This window comes from Carlito syrichta, unplaced genomic scaffold, assembly GCF_000164805.1.
Source record: "Carlito syrichta isolate Samal-C Ts95f unplaced genomic scaffold, Tarsius_syrichta-2.0.1 Scaffold305868, whole genome shotgun sequence".
NCBI lineage: Eukaryota > Metazoa > Chordata > Mammalia > Primates > Tarsiidae > Carlito > Carlito syrichta.
The window spans coordinates 1,139,046-1,158,121 of NW_007249964.1; the positions used below are offsets into that span (position 1 = coordinate 1,139,046).

Sequence of the window (19,076 nt, forward strand, 5' to 3'; positions counted from 1 at the left end):
CCAACTAAAACTGGAAATCTGTGCACAACAGGGGAATAAACCGTTGCCCAAGGATCCTACATATTTGCTGCTCTCTCATTTGAGCAAAGGAAAAAAGATAAACGGGAACTGTAAGAAGGACATTAAATTATTCTGAAGCATTCTATCATGATGGAGGAGGAAAAAACAGCTCCAAAGCAACTCCTTATTAAAAGCATTCGATGATAAAATATCATCCTTTCTATGTAGTTAGAACATCTTAAATATCCCTTGCCACTGGTGACTGCAAAATAGAATTTACTTTTAGTAGGAAATAAATGTAAATTTCCACAGTGATGTGATAGCAGTTTTAACAAATGCCAGCCCCAAACCAGGCAAAATCCACCAACCTATCCTAACCGACTCTCACTCAACTTACTACCAAGTTGGGCTTGCTGATAAAACACAAGAGGTAAAACACAAACTAAGAACTTGCTACAAGTAATGGAAAAGTTAAATATCTAACCAGATAAACTTCATTACTACTGGAATAACAACGTACCCATTCCATTTATCTATTTACTCATCTATCTGTCTCCATCCATCCATCCACCCATCCACCCATCCATCCATCCATCCATTCATCCATCCATCCATCCATCCATCCATCAATTCCACATTCTTAATTTTATAAAAGACCTTCTTGGAATTGACATAAAATATGGTTGAAATTGCTGTGCTAAGAAAAAAGAAAAGTTGATCTTCCCACTATTTACTAACATACTTAACATTTAAAAAATATTTTTATGAACACACTGTTGACTTCACAAGTTTATAACGTAAGTAAAAAAAATTTTTCCCCAGCAAGGCTTTTCTTTCAAAGTACTCTGACAAAAGTAAATTCGTAGCAGAACACACAGGCACGAAGAAAATATCGCCAAGGGCAAAATTCTGCAACTGCTTTAAGAAGCAAACAAGAACACAAAAGATGTGTAATACAACCATCTGGCTCTCCTCATACTATATCAATGCCTCAACTTTATCCCCCACCCCCTGAGCCAGCCCACACCAATGCCACAAAACCAAATGGCTTCACTTATGTTTCCTGCACAGCAAATTTACACAACGCAGTTAGAATGCAAAAGTTGATTTTTACCCATAAACCAGTATCTTTCAAATTGTCCCCACTTCAATGATTTTGTATCCGTCGTTACCTATTCAGAGCGAGACTTCTTTGAAAAACCACCAAGAACCTCGAAGTGATAAAGAAGTTCTCACATGGACATACCTGTTCACTCAAGACAAGCCCCCTTCAAAACCTTATCTCTGCTCTCTTGTGTTCTCTGTTACAATCCGATTTTAGATGTGGACATTTGGGGGGAAAAAATCCTAAACTTATTTCAATGAAAACCTTTACTTTTTTGGCACTAAACTGTGGGTTGCTTCCCATACTTATTATTTGAAATAAGTGCACTAATTTTTAATTACACTCTTGCAAGTCAGCATGTTCACTGGGATTTTTCCTTAGTCAGCTCAGTCTACAAACATTTCCTGAGCAACTACTGTGTGGTATCAGGAGCTTGCCTGGACAATCGACAGTCAAAATCCACCATTTTCCTGTGTGCTAACACAACCTGCCTGGCACTTTAAACCAGATACTCTACAGTTTCTAAAAAAATCTTCCACATGCAGGTAGACTGAAGCACTCTATTTACTTATATACTTTTTTCTGCAGGCAGATAGAAGAGATATTTGAAAGTTATACCATGTTTCTGGGGACCTAATTGCTTCCAAAAGGTGGGACTTAATACTTTTCATTCTCTGTTTGGGTAAAATCAATAAAGCATCATAAATGCTTCTCACTGAGGGGCAACGACTTACAAAATAACAACTGAGGAAGAAAATACCCTCACAGTCAAACTCTACTCCTTGTTTTTTTGCAGGAGCATGCTAGAGGCAGACACTCTATATGGGACAAGAGTTTTCAGAACAGAGATGTGTAAGGCAGAAGGTGGGGGCGGGGTGCTAAGTCAGGCTTCTTTCTGTTTTCTCACTGACACTGGTTTCCCCTCATTCCTGCATCCCTCTCCATGTTCCGGATAAGGAGACTGTGCCTGGCTTTTCAAGGGGTTAAATTTCAGCTCCCTTCCGGGCGCTTCTGCCCACAGAGTCCCTGGGTTTGTACAGCAGCGGTCATCTGCAGGACACACACGGCAAATCCAGCCGCCGGATGAGGGATCCTGCTAATTGTTTAAGCCTGCACTAGTGTCTGGCCACCAGTTGGCAGACACAACTCATGGCTGCCTACCAGGCCTAGGTTAGCACAGCTGGAGCCAGATGACAAGCTCGCAAATATATTCTTCCCATGGTCACATCTGGCTCTTGGCAGCTCCAACTGTGGCTAAGCTGATTGTTTGGATTTTCTGGGCAAGTTTAGGCCACAGATAAGACAAGTCACAATCATTTCAGTTCAGGACAAAATATCAGAATACAAACTCCATGAAGGCAGGGACTTTTATCTGACTTGTCTGCTATATCCCAGTACAGAACAGCAGCTACACATGGTAGATGCTCAGTAAATAAAGAATGGATAATGCCAACCAGCATGCAGAGTGAACAAAAGCATTCCTGTATCTTATATTCCAGCTCCTCTGTTCCTACTACTGCATATACAATGGCTAAAACTCTGGTGCGTACAGAGAGCCCCCGAGCAGCTGAATAGCTAGATTTTATTATGGGCATGTTGACACGCGAGAATGAACCCATGCATGCACACTGACAGTATAGCTGGAAAGACCTCCAACAATCCTTCCCCCCAAATTACCCAGTCTCCCAGTATTACCCACATCCCTACTTTATTAGTCCTTAAAGTAAGAAACTTGGCAGCTATGTGCCCACAGTGCCTGCAAGTGATCTGAAAAGAGAAACTTACCTTTCGGCCACCACAGAAATGCCAAACGATGAGGCAACTTTTCCTGGCACCTTGTCATCCCACTTCCTTTCCCATGCTTCTCTTCCTGAATTCCCTGACTTCTGCAGAGTCCAGCTCTTTTTCACACTCAACTTTGACCTGAGACTAGGCTTTTCCAAAGCTCGCCACCCCTCTAACTCCCCACTCCTCTAGCTCCCACTAGAAACACATTTAGGAACTCAGGTACATTTAGAAACACCAGCCTAATTTAGAATGGGGCTTACCCTCTGGCTCCTTTGTGAGAAAGAAGCCCCTGCTTATAGAATGCTCCACTAACAATGGCATGAGAGAGCTTGTACTCCTTGTGACTCCAAAGCGCCCCTGAATCCCCTAATAACTTGATAAAGGTGGAGGGACACTTAATAGAAACCCGGTGGGGCTGTGTATATATGACACTCCCTCCTCAAAACAGGAAGTTAACACTCCTAACACAAAAATGGCTGAACTAGGCAGATGACTTTGGCAAGCTCAGCATATGGTCTTCAATGAGACAAAGCTACTCAAAAGAGTACAAGATGAAGCTGCTGCTGAACTCACCTTCTTTCTGTCATGTAAAGCCACAGGGGTGGGGGTGTGTATAATTCTTTTGTGCTAAGTGTAAGTTTCTGAAGAGAGTACTGTGTCTACTATGAAGAGGTTGGGCTTCAAACTCTCCTTGGAAGGAGTCACTTACCTCATCAAAGGTGGGGCAGGAAAAGCTACCCCCCTCATGTGCCCCTCCTCCCTTGTTCCTGCTACTGGAAATTACTTTAAAATGGGAGAATACCTTTCACAGTTCCACAATCACAATGAAGGTTAAAGATAGTTCTGAGGAAAGTGGACAACAGGTTGCAAAATGACCAATACCTATTCCTTAGCTGAAAGCAGGCTATTCAGTAAAAACAACAGAACAGTTTCTGAAAGTTAAGGAAGAATTTTTTAAAAGGCAAGGCTGAAGATGTACAGGACAAATATCTGTATTTCTTAATGCTTTCTTGGGCTGCCTCACTTAAAATTAAGTAGTATATAATACAGTACTTCATAGTATAGTCTGGATGAGGCTAGTTCAGAATTTGCAAGTGCCCAAGTTCAAAACTCAGCTCTGATGCTTACTGGCCTTGTGAACTCAGTCAAGTTACTTAAGTTCTCTGTCCCTCAGTGTGCTCTTCCATAAAATGGGCTTAATTATAGTATATACAAGTGCTTTTGAGGAATAAATGCACCAACACAAAGAAGTGCTTAGAATAGTACCTGGCACAAAGTGAACACTGAACGAAATGATGACCACTGCTATTATGACCAGAAGTAATAGAACTTCAATAAATCTAAAACTTCCTACATCTCATTTATGCTATCTCTACAAGTTGTCAGTAATATCTGGCTGTCTGCCATGCTGCAGGCTAAAAAAGACAGAATGCAGATCAGATTTTAAACTTCTTAAGAACATACTGTTAAAATAAAATCAAAGTACTTATTCCTCTCCCCCTCAGTATTAGCTGGAGAAGTAGAGATTTCAGATCAGGGGTCTTACCTACCTCAGTAGAGGCAAACCATTGGTTACAAAAGGGCCACAATCCAAGGTTAGCATCAGTTGCCTGTCCCACCAGCGACCAAAAAGGACTGCGGGGGAAATCTTCAAAGAAGGCAAGAGGAGAATCCGGCCTGGAACCCAAAGGTATTGAAGCACATTTTCTGGTACTTTTCAAGTCTGTGCATATAGATTCTGTTACTGATTTAGGGTCTTAAACAGTTTGTTTATTTTTTAAATGCCTTTCAGCTCACCTTTAATAACATGTTTCTTTGACTTGGCTGAACTATGCCTCAGAAGAATTACAAGCGGGAATACGGCTGGGTAAAAGGTTCAGTGAACTAATCCACACCTGGTCCATGTAAAAAAAAAAAAAAGAAAGAAAGAAAAAAGAAAGAAAGAAAGAAAGAAAAAAGCTCATATTTTCCATATAGAAACAAGTCTTTGTATATGAACCAGCCTTTTATTTAATGACTGAGACACTTTCCACACCGCATAACGTTTCATGTGCTTCTTCTCTTGGTGGGTCACACCATGGAGTTTTATCAGTAACAAAAATTACTGCTAATAACTAATAAAAAGCACAAATCCCATTCAAAGTAGGAAGTGGTAGATTCATTTTGCCAGAAATTCCTTGGCCAAGTTTTGCCAATGATAAAAGACAAGGATGACCCCTAAGAACAGATTTGACATCCACTAACGAGATCTCCAGACCAAAGTTCAGATTGATTCTGTGTCAGTGGTGTGAGCCAGACTTTTAAGTGGAAGGAATAAGACGCAGATGAGGAAAATCTCAGATGAGGGAGAAAAGAAAACATTTCAGAGCTGAAATGTGGCTTTGAGGGTCTAGTCAAGCCACTCCTTCATTGGGACTAGATTCAGTGCATGACTGAGGTCATGTAGGTGGTGGGGACAAAAGCAGGGACACAAGCCTCTGGACTCCCAATGACTGCAATGGCTAGAGAAAAGCAATGGCTGAAGAATGTGACCAGAAAGAGATTATGAAAAGAGATTTTGGAGCGATCCTTTCAATAGCAAAAAGACCAAAGAATGGCAGAAGTCACAAGTGTCCTGCAGGCTATCCCAGTTCACTGCATCTGAAGTTTAACTTTCTTCTATGAAGTCATTCACTTCCATGCTCCAGGCATCCTGTGTTTGATGTGCTTTTTTTTTTTTTCTTAGTTGGAGTCTCACTCTGTCACCCAGACTGGAATGCAGTGGCACGCTTCCGGCTACCACAGCCTCGACCTGCTGGACTCCAGCGATCCTTCCGCCTCAGCCTCCCAAGTAGCTGGAACAACAGGCATGCGCTACCATGCCCGGCTAATTTTTTATTTATTGTAGAGACGAGGTCTTGCCAAGTTGCTTGGGTGGGTCTCAAACCCCTGGGACTCAGGCAATCCACTCGCCTCGGCCTCCCAAAGTGCTGGAATTACAGGCTGAGCCACTGAGCCCAGCCCACATTTTTGTTTTCAAGAAAATTATTTTTAATCAACCATGGTTTGAAGTAAGCGGACAGACGGATAGTTCCACACCTTCGTTAAGAGGAAGCAAAAAACCCGGGCTCGGTGGCTCAGCCTGTAATCCCAGCACTTTGGGAGGCTGAGGTGAGTGGATTCCCTGAGCCTGCGGGTTCGAGACTCACCTGGGCAAGTTGGCAAGATCTCATCTCTACAATAAATCAAAAATTAGCTAGGCATGGTAGCACACGCCTGTGGTTCTGCCAACTTGGAAGGCTGAGGTGGAAGGATCGCCAGAGCCCAACAGGTTGAGGCTGTGGTGGCCGGGAGCGTGCCACTGCACTCCAGTCTGGGAGACAGAGTAAGACTCCAACTCAAAAAAAAAAAAAAAAAAAGAGGAAGGAAAAATCCTTTCATTAGAAGCCCAGAGAAGGCCCCTCCTGCCACCAATATGGAGACTTTGTATCGCGTCCCATTCTTAGTGTTCGAATGTCCCAACCTAAAGCTGAAGAAGCCGCCCTGGGTGCACATGTCGTCGGCCATGACGGTATATACCTTGGTGGTGGTGTCTTTTTTGTTTTGTTTTGTTTTTGAGTTGGAGTCTCACTCTGTCGCCCAGACTGGAGTGCAGTGGCCACTCCCAGCCACCACAGCCTCGACCTGCTGGGCTCCAGCGATCCTTCCGCCTCAGCCTTCCAAGTAGCTGGAACTACAGGCATGTGCTACCACACCCGGCTAATTTTTTTAAATTTATTGTAGAGATGAGGTCTCGCCAAGTTGCCCAGGCGGGTCTCGAACCCACGGGTTCAGGCAATCCACTCACCTCAGCTTCCCAAAGGCGTGGGATTACAGGTTGAGCCACCGAGCCCGGCTGGTGGTGGTGTCTTACTTCCTCATCACCGGAGGAATAATTTATGATGTTATTGTTAAACCTCCAAGTGTTGGCTCTATGACTGATGAACATGGGCATCAGAGACCAGTAACTTTCTTGGCCTACAGAGTAAATGGACAATATATTATGGAAGGACTTGCATCCAGCTTCCTGTTTACAATGGGAGGTTTGGGTTTCATAATCCTGTACCAATCCAATGTACCAAATATTCCAAAACGCAATAGATTTCTTCTTCTATTCATTGGATTCATCTGTGTCCTATTGAGTTTTTTCGTGGTTAGAGTATTCATGAGGATGAAACTGCCGGGCTATCTGATGGGTTAGAGTGCCTTTTGAGAAGAAATCTATGGATACTGGATTTGTTCCTGATAATGTAATTTTAAAGGCTGTACCAATCGTCTAATATGAAATGTGGAAGAGAATGAAGAGTAGCAGAAAACAAAATATCTAGCAAAAACATAGGAAATGTTTGAAAGCTTGGACTAGAATTTCTTCTTGGTATCAAAGAGACAAGTTTATCACAGTATTTTTTCCTGCTGACCTGTACTGTAGCAACAATGTTAAGTGGCATTTTCTTCTTAGTTTTTCATATCTTAAAGAAAATATACTCCATATCTATAATATTGAATAAAGTGATTATTTAAAAAAAAAAAAAAAGAAGACCAGAGAATACGGTTCTGCTCCTGGGTTCGCCAGTAATTCTGCTAGAATTTGGGGAGCCCCTTTCCCTCTCCAGACTCAGGCCTCACTGGTAAAAGGAGGGGTACTCAGGGATAATGTTCAACTGGTACAAGGTGGTCGCCTGAACAAAGTGTTAAAATGCTGAAATACTTGTGTACTGATTGGAAAACAGCACTTGCCCAAGCCTTCTGAGCACACCCTTGACCACTACCCTGAACTTCCCAGGATCCTCCGTGGCTCAGTGAGAGATTCCTGGAATCCTGCTCCAGCACTATAGTTCGTGGCCATTTGGATAGCCACAACCTGTGCTGTACACCTGTTAGCTATGTTGCCCACCACCCGAGATGCCCCGGTAAGTCGTTTTCCAAGGCTGTGATACAAGGAACGCCAGGGCAAGCTTATGTGCTGTTAGAGGATGCCACTACCCAGCGTCCACCTAGAGCCCAGCAAGACATAGGAAACAAGGGGGCTGGGACAAGCAGAACAGTGGACCCATGGGAGACATGCCTTCTGCCCCAGGTCCCTTCTATCACTTGGGGCACCTGGATGTGAGCCTGGAGTAATGAGGCAAATCAATGGAATCTTCTTAGGGCAAATTCTTAGTGCGAAATTTGTCTCCAAATGCTGAAAAGAAATACACCATTGTAAAGCAACTCTTAAAGTAAAATCCTCAGCTCTGAGGCAAATTACCTCTATATGTAATCAAATTATATTTACCATGGAAATTCTAATAGCTCAGGCTTTCTATTCCACTTTACAATCCTTTAGGAAAAGAAGAATTTCTCTCTTCCATGTACCAAATTTCCATAGCAGATTTGAAGCACTGTACATGCTGAAATATATAGGAAAGAAAAAACATTCCCGTTTTTGTTGCTTCCTTCAGCCCTCTATACCTTCTACGCCACCATTACTCAAAAGTCACTCAAACATTTTGCTGGCTGACATGACGCCATGCTGTCACTTGATCAGGTGTGGGGTACCACATGGTATGAATAAATACTTATCCACAACCGCATATTAAATGGGAATTCGCACAGGCGGGCTCCGGAGACAAAGACGTTTCTATACAGAAATATTAACTAAGAATTTAAGTAAATGGCCCCACTGGAAAAAAAAAAGTTCTGAAGTAGCAATATAAACTATATTTAATAGCAACAAAAAATATTTTCCTTTTGGGAAAGCAATTTGGGCTTCTAAAAGTTACTGCCTTTTCACATGACTTAGTACAGTATGCCTGAATTCTTTCATTTCCTAAAACACAGATGCTAGGCCCCAAAATTCTACTTTGTGAGAGTTAAATTTTTTAAATTAATCTTCCCCCAAATATAATAGTCAAATAAGAAACTATTTTGGTAACTTTTTCCCCCCCCACAATTGTTATTTTCTTAAGTGCCTGAGTATAACACGTCCCAGAGAACATATGTTCCCAAGGAAGAAAAAAAACGGGCTCTAGAACTAATACACAATGAAAAATAAATTTAAAGCAGCCTTCTGGTCTGACATAAGAATATAAAAATGATATGAGCAAGAACAGCTTAGTTTACATACTTTTCAGTCACAGCTGCTGCTCTGAAGCCACAATACCTTTAAAATGACATTTTAAGGAAACAGATACGGCATGGCTTTAGCTGTAGTTAGATGTAGCTAACACTGAATTAAAGGGGCTTTTCTTTTTATACACATACTTTATATAACCCTGTTCACTGGCACAATTAAGAAGAATGATTCATTTAAAAATAATGTAGTGATCAACAGAGTAAAAGATACAAATAATCCTATCCAGCAAGCTTTTTTTTTTTTCTTTAAAATCACCAGACTCAGATGTAAAAATAGAATTTCGAGGACAGAAGGAACAAGTCCCCTCTTCTTGGTTAATATTTAATTGGGTGCTAAAGATTTCTTGGAGAGGACCTCTGTACCTCCAGCGACAGGCACACGAGAGGCTCCTATCTCTGCAAGAGATGCAGGCACTTTACTGAATAAACGAAAATAACATACAATTAAATCAGACCATTCAATTAATAAATTACTTTAGTGGACCTTGCAGGCCAAGTCCTATTTAATTACATAATTTAAAAAATATTTGCACATTGCAATCACCGAAATTGGCTTTGAGGTTTCATAATACACACTTAACACTTGAGTTTGAGAACAAATTTATTTAATAAATGCAGGCCTAAGTGCTAGAAGGCCGTACCACTCAAACTGCAAAATCACTTAGCACATCCTCAGAAAAAGCAAATAAACTTTTCCACTATTTAGACGTAGGCTGCTGCTGAATGTCAGGAGAGACTGGCTGACTTTTTGTGTTTCTCTGTCATGTGTTGCTTGTAAATCTGAACATTTTGAGAGGTGATTAGAACAGAGCTAATGGACAAAATGGGTCCCGTTAAAGATAACTTAAAAGATAAACTAAGGTGGAAGATGTCAAGGTCCAGGTAGTAAAAACCTCTTCAGAGTAAAACAAAGAGAAGTCGTATCAGCTCCCCATGTTTCACTGCTTAGAATACCAAAATACACCATAAATTCACATGGTTAGCCAGCATAAAGATATATTCCATTAGGAAAGCACACACAAATTTAGGGGTGAGGAGAACGTTCATAAAAAGGATAGAATTACACAGTATTCAAAAGACAGCAGAAACATTTCAAACTGCCTACATTCCTTATTGTATTGGCGACCATGATGTTGCCATTAGGTGAATTTTCTAGAAAAGTACTTCACCGCTTTGGCACTTTTTTTGGGGGGGGACATCACATTTAATAAAAATCTTTGTCAAACCCACACACCTTCAAATAACTATTGCATGCTTTACACCCACAAAGTCTCAGAGTTTCTGGACCTGTGTGAGGTTAACTTCCTTTACACTAAAAGTCCCCAGACCACCATGACAAGAGGTAGTTTTGTTGTCATTTGTAGGTCTTCTTTTTTTTTTCTTTTTTCTTTTTTGAGTTGGAGTCTCACTCTGTCACCTAGACTGGAGTGCAGTGGCCGCTCCCAGCCACCGCAGCCTCGACCTGCTGGGCTCCAGCCAGCCTTCCGCCTCAGCCTTCCAAGTAGCTGGAACTACAGGCACGCGCTACCACACCTGGCTAATTTTTGATTTATTGTAGAGATGAGGTCTCGCCAAGTTGCCCAGGCGGGTCTCGAACCCGCGGGCTCAGGCAATCCACTCACCTCAGTCTCCCAAAGGCACGGGATTACAGGCTGAGCCACCGAGCCCGGCTTGTAGGTCTTCTTAAAGATTTCTGGCACGTAGGATCCAGCTTGCTGTGCTTCCTTTTGCCTGCTTCTAGAAACGTCTCTGCTTACCTCCAAAAAGCCTCTTAGATTATAACGAACTGCCAGTTAGAAAGGCATCTAAAGTTCTAAAAGTTACACATTTCAAATAAGGTACAAGTGAAAGATTCTAGTTCAACTTTGTAATCTCTGTTCACTTATGAAACAAAATAAATTCTTCTCAAAGTCCCACAGCTCCTTCACTCTTCTCCCTTTCAGAAAGTTCTAGAAAGAGTTGTGTACACGCCCTGCCTCCACTCATTTGTCTCTTAAATATCCTTCATCTCTCAACATCCCATGGAAACCTCTGTTACCAAGGTTACTCGGGCTCAAGTCCTGTCTGATTTGGTCCATGGGCTCCATCAACAGGGCTTACCGGCCCTTTGTCTCCAGCAGTTCTTACTTCCAAACCAATCCTGTGACACTGGCTCTCTATTATCTGCCCCCTTCTCTAGTAAACTCTTCTTTGCCAACCTGGTTCTCCTTCCTTGGGCCTTTCCTCAGTGAATGCTGCCACCATCCACTCGTCTAATGAGGCTAAATACTCTGAAGGCACCTTAGACTCCTCCTCACCCACACTCACCAGCCATACCCATTCCATTCTCCTTCCTTCATCCGGAGACCAGGGTGCCTCACATGGACTTCCACAACTGCCTTCTGAAAGCCCCTTCCTGCCTTTAAGTCTAACCTTTCCTCACTTCTACTCATACGGAGGACAAACATCTTATAAAATGCAAACTAACAAAAGTTTTAATTCATAGGTAACTTCTTTCCCCCACCACATCTTAATATTTCTGACACTGGGATGCATCTCAAAATTGATGTGGATGCTTAACGCCACATGCCCCCAACAGGCATGTCCCATCACAGCTGAAGAATATCTTAGCACTCTAAGACTTAGAGAGTCAAGATGAAATGTCCAAAGGTATTATTCAAAAGGCCCTTCTTGATGTCATTTGCTACCTGGTCTTCTGGCTGCACCTGTTTGGTCTCTCTGACCTCCACTCTACCTCAACAGACAGTTACACACACACCCTGCCCTCTCTCATCTCTAAGCTGTTGCACAGATCTAGCCTATCACCCTATTCACCTAGAGAGGGCCACATGTCCCACACAACTCGTGCACAAATGCTATTTCCTCCAAGAAGCCTTCTCTAAACTCTCTTTAGATCTATGCACCCATAATCTGTTCCATTTGTACACAGTACTTATCCTAATATAGAAATAATTCTGTTTTTTTATAATGGTCTATTTAATCAATAGCTTCTCTCACTACACTGTATGCCCAGTCTATAAAAGGCACTTAATAAATCTTGAATGAAGAAAAAAGTTGATGAACTCTAGCAAACAAAGTTAATGACTACAATTTTTCCTTTCTTCCTTGGTTCCTTCATAAAATCAGGTCTTCCCGGTCTAAGCTCCTCTCCCCACTACGATGGCTCAGCAATGCACGGTCAAACAGATAGAGTCTGCATAGGGTTTGTTCACACCTCTGAAGATATAAGAAATGTATCACAGCTGGTATTTACGTGAATGGCTCTGATATAATGTGAACAAAAACCCTTATGTTCCCTTGAAGTAAAATCGTCTCATTGTTCATAATACAGTGCAAAAGAAATAGAATGAGCAAGGAAGCTATAAGAATTTAATCAAGTTGATTTCTTATAAAGAAAAATTGAGATTCACTATGCACCAAAAATGTAATTACCCTCCCCCTACTAACAGTGTCCTAATTTAAACTCTGCACACACACACAAAAAATGCATTCAGATTATAAAACAACTTTGCATTAAGGTCTTAGATAAACCCTAATACCATTCCTCTTCTTGACTGTGGTCTGCTTAACTTCGGCTTTAGTAATATCATTCTTCATTCCACCTTGAGAAAAATCAAACGTTACAGTCAGTCTTCAAAACAGTGTGAAAGAAAGGTCTGTCATGGGTCAAACCAGTGACCTCTAATCCTTGGCAGATGTGGTAATGGCATTAAGACAAGAAACCTGGTGCCAGTCGGCAACAGCCCCAGACTCAAGAAATGGCATCATTTAAGTGACCAAAGGAAAAAAGCCAACCTCTGGAAATGTGAAACAGCCAGAAGAGCTATACATAATGCATAAGGCCATAGAACATCCTCTCTGGGTTCAGATTTTCAGAGACCCAACACTAAAAATTTCAGAATTAATTTGTTGCTGATAATGTAATTAAAGGTAACTGGCAGGCAGAATCCAATCTTATTTTTCATGATTATAACTTGGCTGAGTCACTTAACTTTCCTGATCCTCAGTTTCTTCATCTGTAAAATGAGGTAATAAGATCTGTGAGAGAGTCAAAAGTGCTAATATGTGTTATAATCATAGGTAGGATTATTATTTGTATTATATGTGTGGAGGTGATTTTTTATACAACTCCTACACCACTCATTCAGTCATTTAGCAAATTTTAGTGAATAGCACTCTGTGCCATATGGAATAAAAATATGAATAAAACTTGGCCCCTGCTCTCAGGAGCTTGTAGTGAAGATCTGGGCTGTGCAAAGTAGTAGTGGCTATTTAAGTTTAAACTAACTAAAATTTAAAATACATGTGGCTATTTACATTTAAACTAATTAAAACTAAAAGTTCAGTTCCTCAATTGCACTAGTCACAGTTCCAGTGTCAAGAGCCACCTGTGTTTGGGCATGGTGGCTCACATGTATAATCCCAGTTCTTTGGAAGGCTGAGGCAGGAGGATCACTTGAGCCCAGGTTAACAGTAAGCTATGACTGTATCACAGCACTCCAGTCTGAATGTCAGAGCCAGAACCTATCTCTTTTTTTCTTTTTTGAGTTGGAGTCTCACTCTGTCACCCAGGCTGGAATGCAGTGGCACGCTCATAGCCACCACAACCTCGAATTGCTGGGTTCACACGATCCTTCTGCCTCAGTATTCCAAGGAGCTGGAACTACAGGCTTCTACCACAGCACCTGGCTAATTTTTTTTTTTTCTTTTTTTGAGACAAGGTCTCGCCAAATTGCCCAGACTGGTTTCAAGCCCCTGGGTTCGGGCAATCCTCTCGCCTAGACCTCCCAAAGTCCTGGGATTACAGGCTTGAGCCACCGCGCCCAGCCTAATTTTTTTTTTATTTCTTGTAGAGACAAGGTCTCGCCATGTGGCCCAGGCTGGTCTTGAACCTGTGGGCTCAGGCAATCCTCTTGCCTCTGCCTCCCAAAGTGCTGGGTTAACAGGCGTGAGTCACTGAACCTGGCAACCCTGTCTCTTAAAGAGAGAAAGAGAGAGACAGAGCCCCCTGACCCGTGGCTAGCAGCCATCATATTATCATACTGAAGAGTGTAGATATAGAATATTTTCATCACTGCAGAAGTTCTATTGGACAGCTCAGGTCTAGGGGGCAGAGAGTCAAGTACAGTACATAGATACATTTTACCATACTGTGATAAGTGATCAGTTGGCAGCAGAAAAGGTTTTCTCCTGAAGGTGATACTCTTGAAGGATGGCAGGCTTTGTTTTTGTTTTGTTTTGTTTTTTGAGTTGGAGTCTCACTCCGTCGCCCAGACTGGAGTGCAGTGGCTGCTCCTGGCCACCGCAGCTTCGACCTGCTGGACTCCGGCGATCCTTCCACCTCAGCCTTCCAAGGAGTTGGAACTACAGGCACGTGCTACCACGCCCGGCTGATTTTTGATTTATTATAGAGATGAGGTCTCTCCAAGTTGCCCAGGCGGGTCACGAACCCGCGGGCTCAGGCAATCCACTCACCTCAGCCTCAGGCTTTGTTTTTTAGAGGATAAATGGGGGAGTCAGGTGGAGTGAACCACTCATACAAAGGCACAGAGCCATTCAGGGACATTCTGTGTTCCAGAAGTGCTATGCTACTCTTGGTGACTGGCATGTCCATGTACGGGGAGAGCAGTGGCCAGAGAGAAGCCTGGAGGAGCGATTAGGATTCAAATACAAAGGCCTCACAAGCCAAACTGGACTTTGAACTTAATTTACAAAACAGAGATACTGAAGCAGTGGAGTGACCCATCGGGTATGTGTTTTGTAGAAAACCAACCATGCTGACAAAGTAGAGCAGTGGTTGTCAACTCTAGAGATACACATGAGAACTCCTCTGGAAAGCCTTTAAAAATGCTGATGCCAGAGCCCTTACCCAAGCCGAATTAAATCCATTTCTGGGCATGGGGCCCAGATCTCAGTGCGTTTTAAAATCCCAAAGTGACTCATGTGCAGTCAGGGTTGAAAACCAATGGAGATGACAAAGAACTGGGACTGAGGTTAAACTAGAATGAAGAATTATAAGGAAGAGTCTATTGCCATAGTCCTATCAAGAGACAGTGGGCACCTATCCTAACAGAGAAACAGGGAGGATGGAGAGGAAAGGCTGATTCTGGTAGATGTTTCTAAGAATTAATATGACCTGGAGACAAGAAAAAATAGAATACGATATGACAATGTCATTCCCATGGCAATAAGGACCAAGGTCAAGCATAATAGAAGTAGAGCAGGTCTGGGAGGAAAAGTATGTATAACTAGCTCAGTTCCAGGACCTTTCCTCAGAGCAGCTGGTGGAAACGTCCTGAAAGCTGGAGAAAATATTAGGCAGAATTCTGCTAGCGACGTTAGGACCTAAGCGTGGGACATCCAGCAGTTTTCAGGAGTGCTGTGGAATCTTTATAAAGTAAAATATTTTCCCCAAAGTATCAACCTAAGGGAACAACAGCAAAGACATGCACTTTAAAATTTTGTCCTTGTCCCATCTAGTCCACACTGTATAATCATGAGGTTATCAGCCTGGCATCACCAAAGGGGCACAGGGATCCCTTCCCCACACTACGACTTATTGGTTGCATGGCCTTGAACACATCATTGGGCTTCAACTTCTTAAAAGGAGAAAGTTGAGGTATTACTAGAGGCTACCACGTGGCCTATCTAGTCTATGATACATTCTTAGGAGCAGAAATTATACTATGATTTATAATAATTACCATCACTTATATATACATTAAATGAGATTAATTATATTTATATTCCATAAAAACTATACATTCCTGAGTTATATACATATGTTGCAGAAATCATACATAGACTCCAAAAGTTTGATAAATATTTCCTTGTGTCTGAAAGTCAGTCATCAAAGACATACTCACCATATTGTTCAGTTCTAAATACCAATTGTGTTCTGATTTTTCTTTGCAACGTTGAAGTTAGGAGTGGCAAACTCCAATGCCTATCGGGATGGAGGGTCACGTTAATGAGCAAACCAGCCCACAGGAGAATGGCAAACCCTAGGCCGTGCCCCATGGGGCTAAGGGAGTAGCCCATCTATCACCCAGCTCCAGGCCACAGCTGCCATTTGAGAATGTGGAACCAGTGTTGTTCCACATCTCTCACAAAAGTCAGAAATCCAAAGTTGTTTTAGGTGTAATCTCTTGATATTTAAATGCTGGCAACCAACTCAAACTATTTTAAAATGTTTTGTAGACCAAAAACAACAGGTCTGGGGCTGCTACTTTGTGCCACACCCTAAAGCAGGCCATCCTTTTGTCTTTATAAACTTAAACCACAAAACATGCATAAAATAAGAAAAGTCTTCTTAAGTCCCTCAGATATTTCTGACCACTGGTTTTAGTATAAATGAATTTAATTGGTGATACCAACACAGCACTTGTAAATACCTTTTTATTGAGTGCCTGTAAATATTAATAAATCACCTACAAATAGTATTATTACTATTGTTATTATTTTTAAAAACAGGGTCTTGCTATGTTGCCCACCCTGAAATGCAATGGCTGTTCACAGGTGTGATCATACCTACTACAGTCTAGAATTCGTGAGCTCAAGTGATCCTCCAGCCTCAGCCTCATGAGTAGCTAGGACTACAAACGTGCACCATTGCACCTGATCCAAATGGCATTATTTTACATGAAAAAGCCATGGGGTTTGAATGGAGAAAATAGCACCTGATAAATGAATTCTCTGTGTACCAAATATCAGGTGGACTTTAACACTTACTGATAAAAATGTGATAATTTACATTCTGCTGATAGTAGTTATATACCTCTCACTGTAATTAACATAGAAAAATACTTTATTTAGCATCAGTATTATGCTATTTCTTGCTTTCAAACAGGAAAACAAAAGCCCACAAAACTTCTCTTTTCATGATACCAGGCACACATTAGCAGGAAGAAGCCAACTGTACATGGACTATGCTGTTACTCTCTTCTTTAAAGCATAATGAAATGAAATCTTCTGTTACCGGGTCACCTTAAGATCAGTACCACAGGGGAAAGGAGAGGCACTGCTAATAAACAGAAGTCTATATTCGGAAGAGTCATCCCGTACATACCCAATAGGGACTCAAAATCCAAGGGAAAAACAAGAAATTCAGAGAAAAGCATAAAAAGAGGCCCAGATGAAAAACAATGTTCGAATAATAATTATAATAAAGTTCCCAATGATGAAAACAAAATTCGGGGTGGCCACCTGGATCTCATGCTCATCCTGTGATGGCTATTGCTGCAGAGCCGTTGGCGTCATGGCTCTCAACACAAAATCTGCAATAGGTTCTTCAGGAGGAAAGGATGTGTTCTTTGCAGAATGGTAGGAAGAAAGAGTTTGGAACAGGTACTTTGGCACGCGATTTCAGTTTGTCTAAGAAGAATGCAAATGATCTACCTTGAGGAAAGCCTTGTCAGGCTCATGGGTTGGAAACCTGAGGTGGGTAAATATTGCTTCATGCAAACCCCTAAACCCCACCAGTAGCTGAGGGGGAGGGAAGAAAAGAAAGGTTGCAGTAGTAGTGAAGAACTGGGTGATGGCCGGGCTCGGTGGTTCAGCCTGTAATCCCAGCACTTTGGGAGGCCGAGGCGAGTGGATTGCCTGAGCCCACGGGTTCGAGACCCACCCGGGCAACTTGGTGAGGTCTCGTCTCTACAATAAATCAAAAAAAATTAGCTGGACATGGTAATGCATGCCTATAGCTCCGGCCACTTGGAAGGCTGAGGTGGAAGGATCGCCAGAACCCAGCAGGTGGAGGCTGCAGTGGCCGAGAGCATGCCACTGCACTCCAGTCTGGGTGACAGAGTGAGACTTCAACTCAAAAAAAAAAAAAAAAAAAGAACTGGGTGATACATTGATACAGGAGGGTCAAGATCGAACTCCAGATGAACTGACTTACTGCAAACCAAACTATAAGTGAAGCAGCTGGAGATGAAGTGATCATTAGAAACCAACACTTAATCAACACCAGGCACAGTATTACTCTGTTCTTACCCTCACTGAACAGGTGAGAAAACTAAGGCCCAGCAAGGTAACTCGTCCCAAGGTATACAGCTAATAAACGGCAAGGTTTGGGGTTGAATCCCACTGTCCATTCTAGAATCCAATGTCTCAGCCGCCATGTTATGCTGTCTCCCAAAGTTTGAGACCACAGGGCATATTGACAAAAGCAAGTAAAGACCAAAGAGAAAGGATGCCTTTAGAATGCTTGTGAAGTGAACCATTTGAGGCTGACTTTAATGGAGCAATGAGGGGAATGGTTGAGAGGGAAGAGATGACAGCCTTGCTTACTCCAAAGAGGGGAGTGAGGTCGATTCACTGTACTGAAATAGGCATCCTGACTATAACAGAGAGGTCACTTGCTACAGAACTGAACCATGTTTAAAGTTGTACCACAAATCATGACATCTAACCACCAATCAATTTCTCAAACAAAATTATAAACGGAGCAAACGACCAGCTGGAAAGGGTAGTTTAGTTCTATCATATATTAAATGTGTATGTGTGCATGTATGTGCTTACTGATGACACACTATCTGAATCTCAAAGTACCTCTGACACTCACTGCTTTGCTAACTATAATGAGTTCTTTCATGATCAGGTGCACATAAACATCTATATTTTTATTACCCAGATGCAAAAACATTTTTCTGAATCAGAAATGTCCTCCCAAGGTATTTTTTCAACCTCTCCATTCATGAGAACAGTCCACACAAGCCCCTCAAACATTGTCATCTTAAACTATACATACCAGGGATGGGTGCAGTGGTTATTGGCTGTAATCCCAAAGCTTTAGGAAGAAGCCAAGGCAAGAGGATTGCTTGAGACCAGGAGTTTGAGATTAGCCTGCGTAACATAGTAAGACCCTGTCTCTGTAAAAAAAATTAATTCACTGGGCATGGTAGGGCACACCTGTAGTCCCATCTACTCAGAAGGCTGAGGCAGGAGGATAACTTGAGCCCAAAGGTTCAAGACTGCAGGGAGCTATGATTGCCCCACTACATTATAGGCTGGGTAACAGTGAGACTCAGATTCTTTTTTTTTTTTTTTT

At 42.0% G+C, this 19,076-nt stretch overlaps 2 protein-coding genes across 3 annotated transcripts in view; one reads left to right on the forward strand and one right to left on the reverse strand.

Moving 5' to 3' along the window:
* Positions 1-19,076, reverse strand: part of FOXP1 (forkhead box P1) — a 614,874-nt gene that overhangs the window by 349,019 nt on the left and 246,779 nt on the right. The window lies entirely within an intron of this gene.
* LOC103265142 (oligosaccharyltransferase complex subunit OSTC-like) lies at positions 6,348-7,430 on the forward strand. Its single transcript, XM_008062850.2, has 2 exons — positions 6,348-6,463; positions 6,755-7,430. The coding sequence occupies exons 1-2, from the start codon at positions 6,348-6,350 to the stop codon at positions 7,110-7,112; spliced, it is 474 nt and encodes a 157-aa protein (XP_008061041.1). The 3' UTR covers positions 7,113-7,430.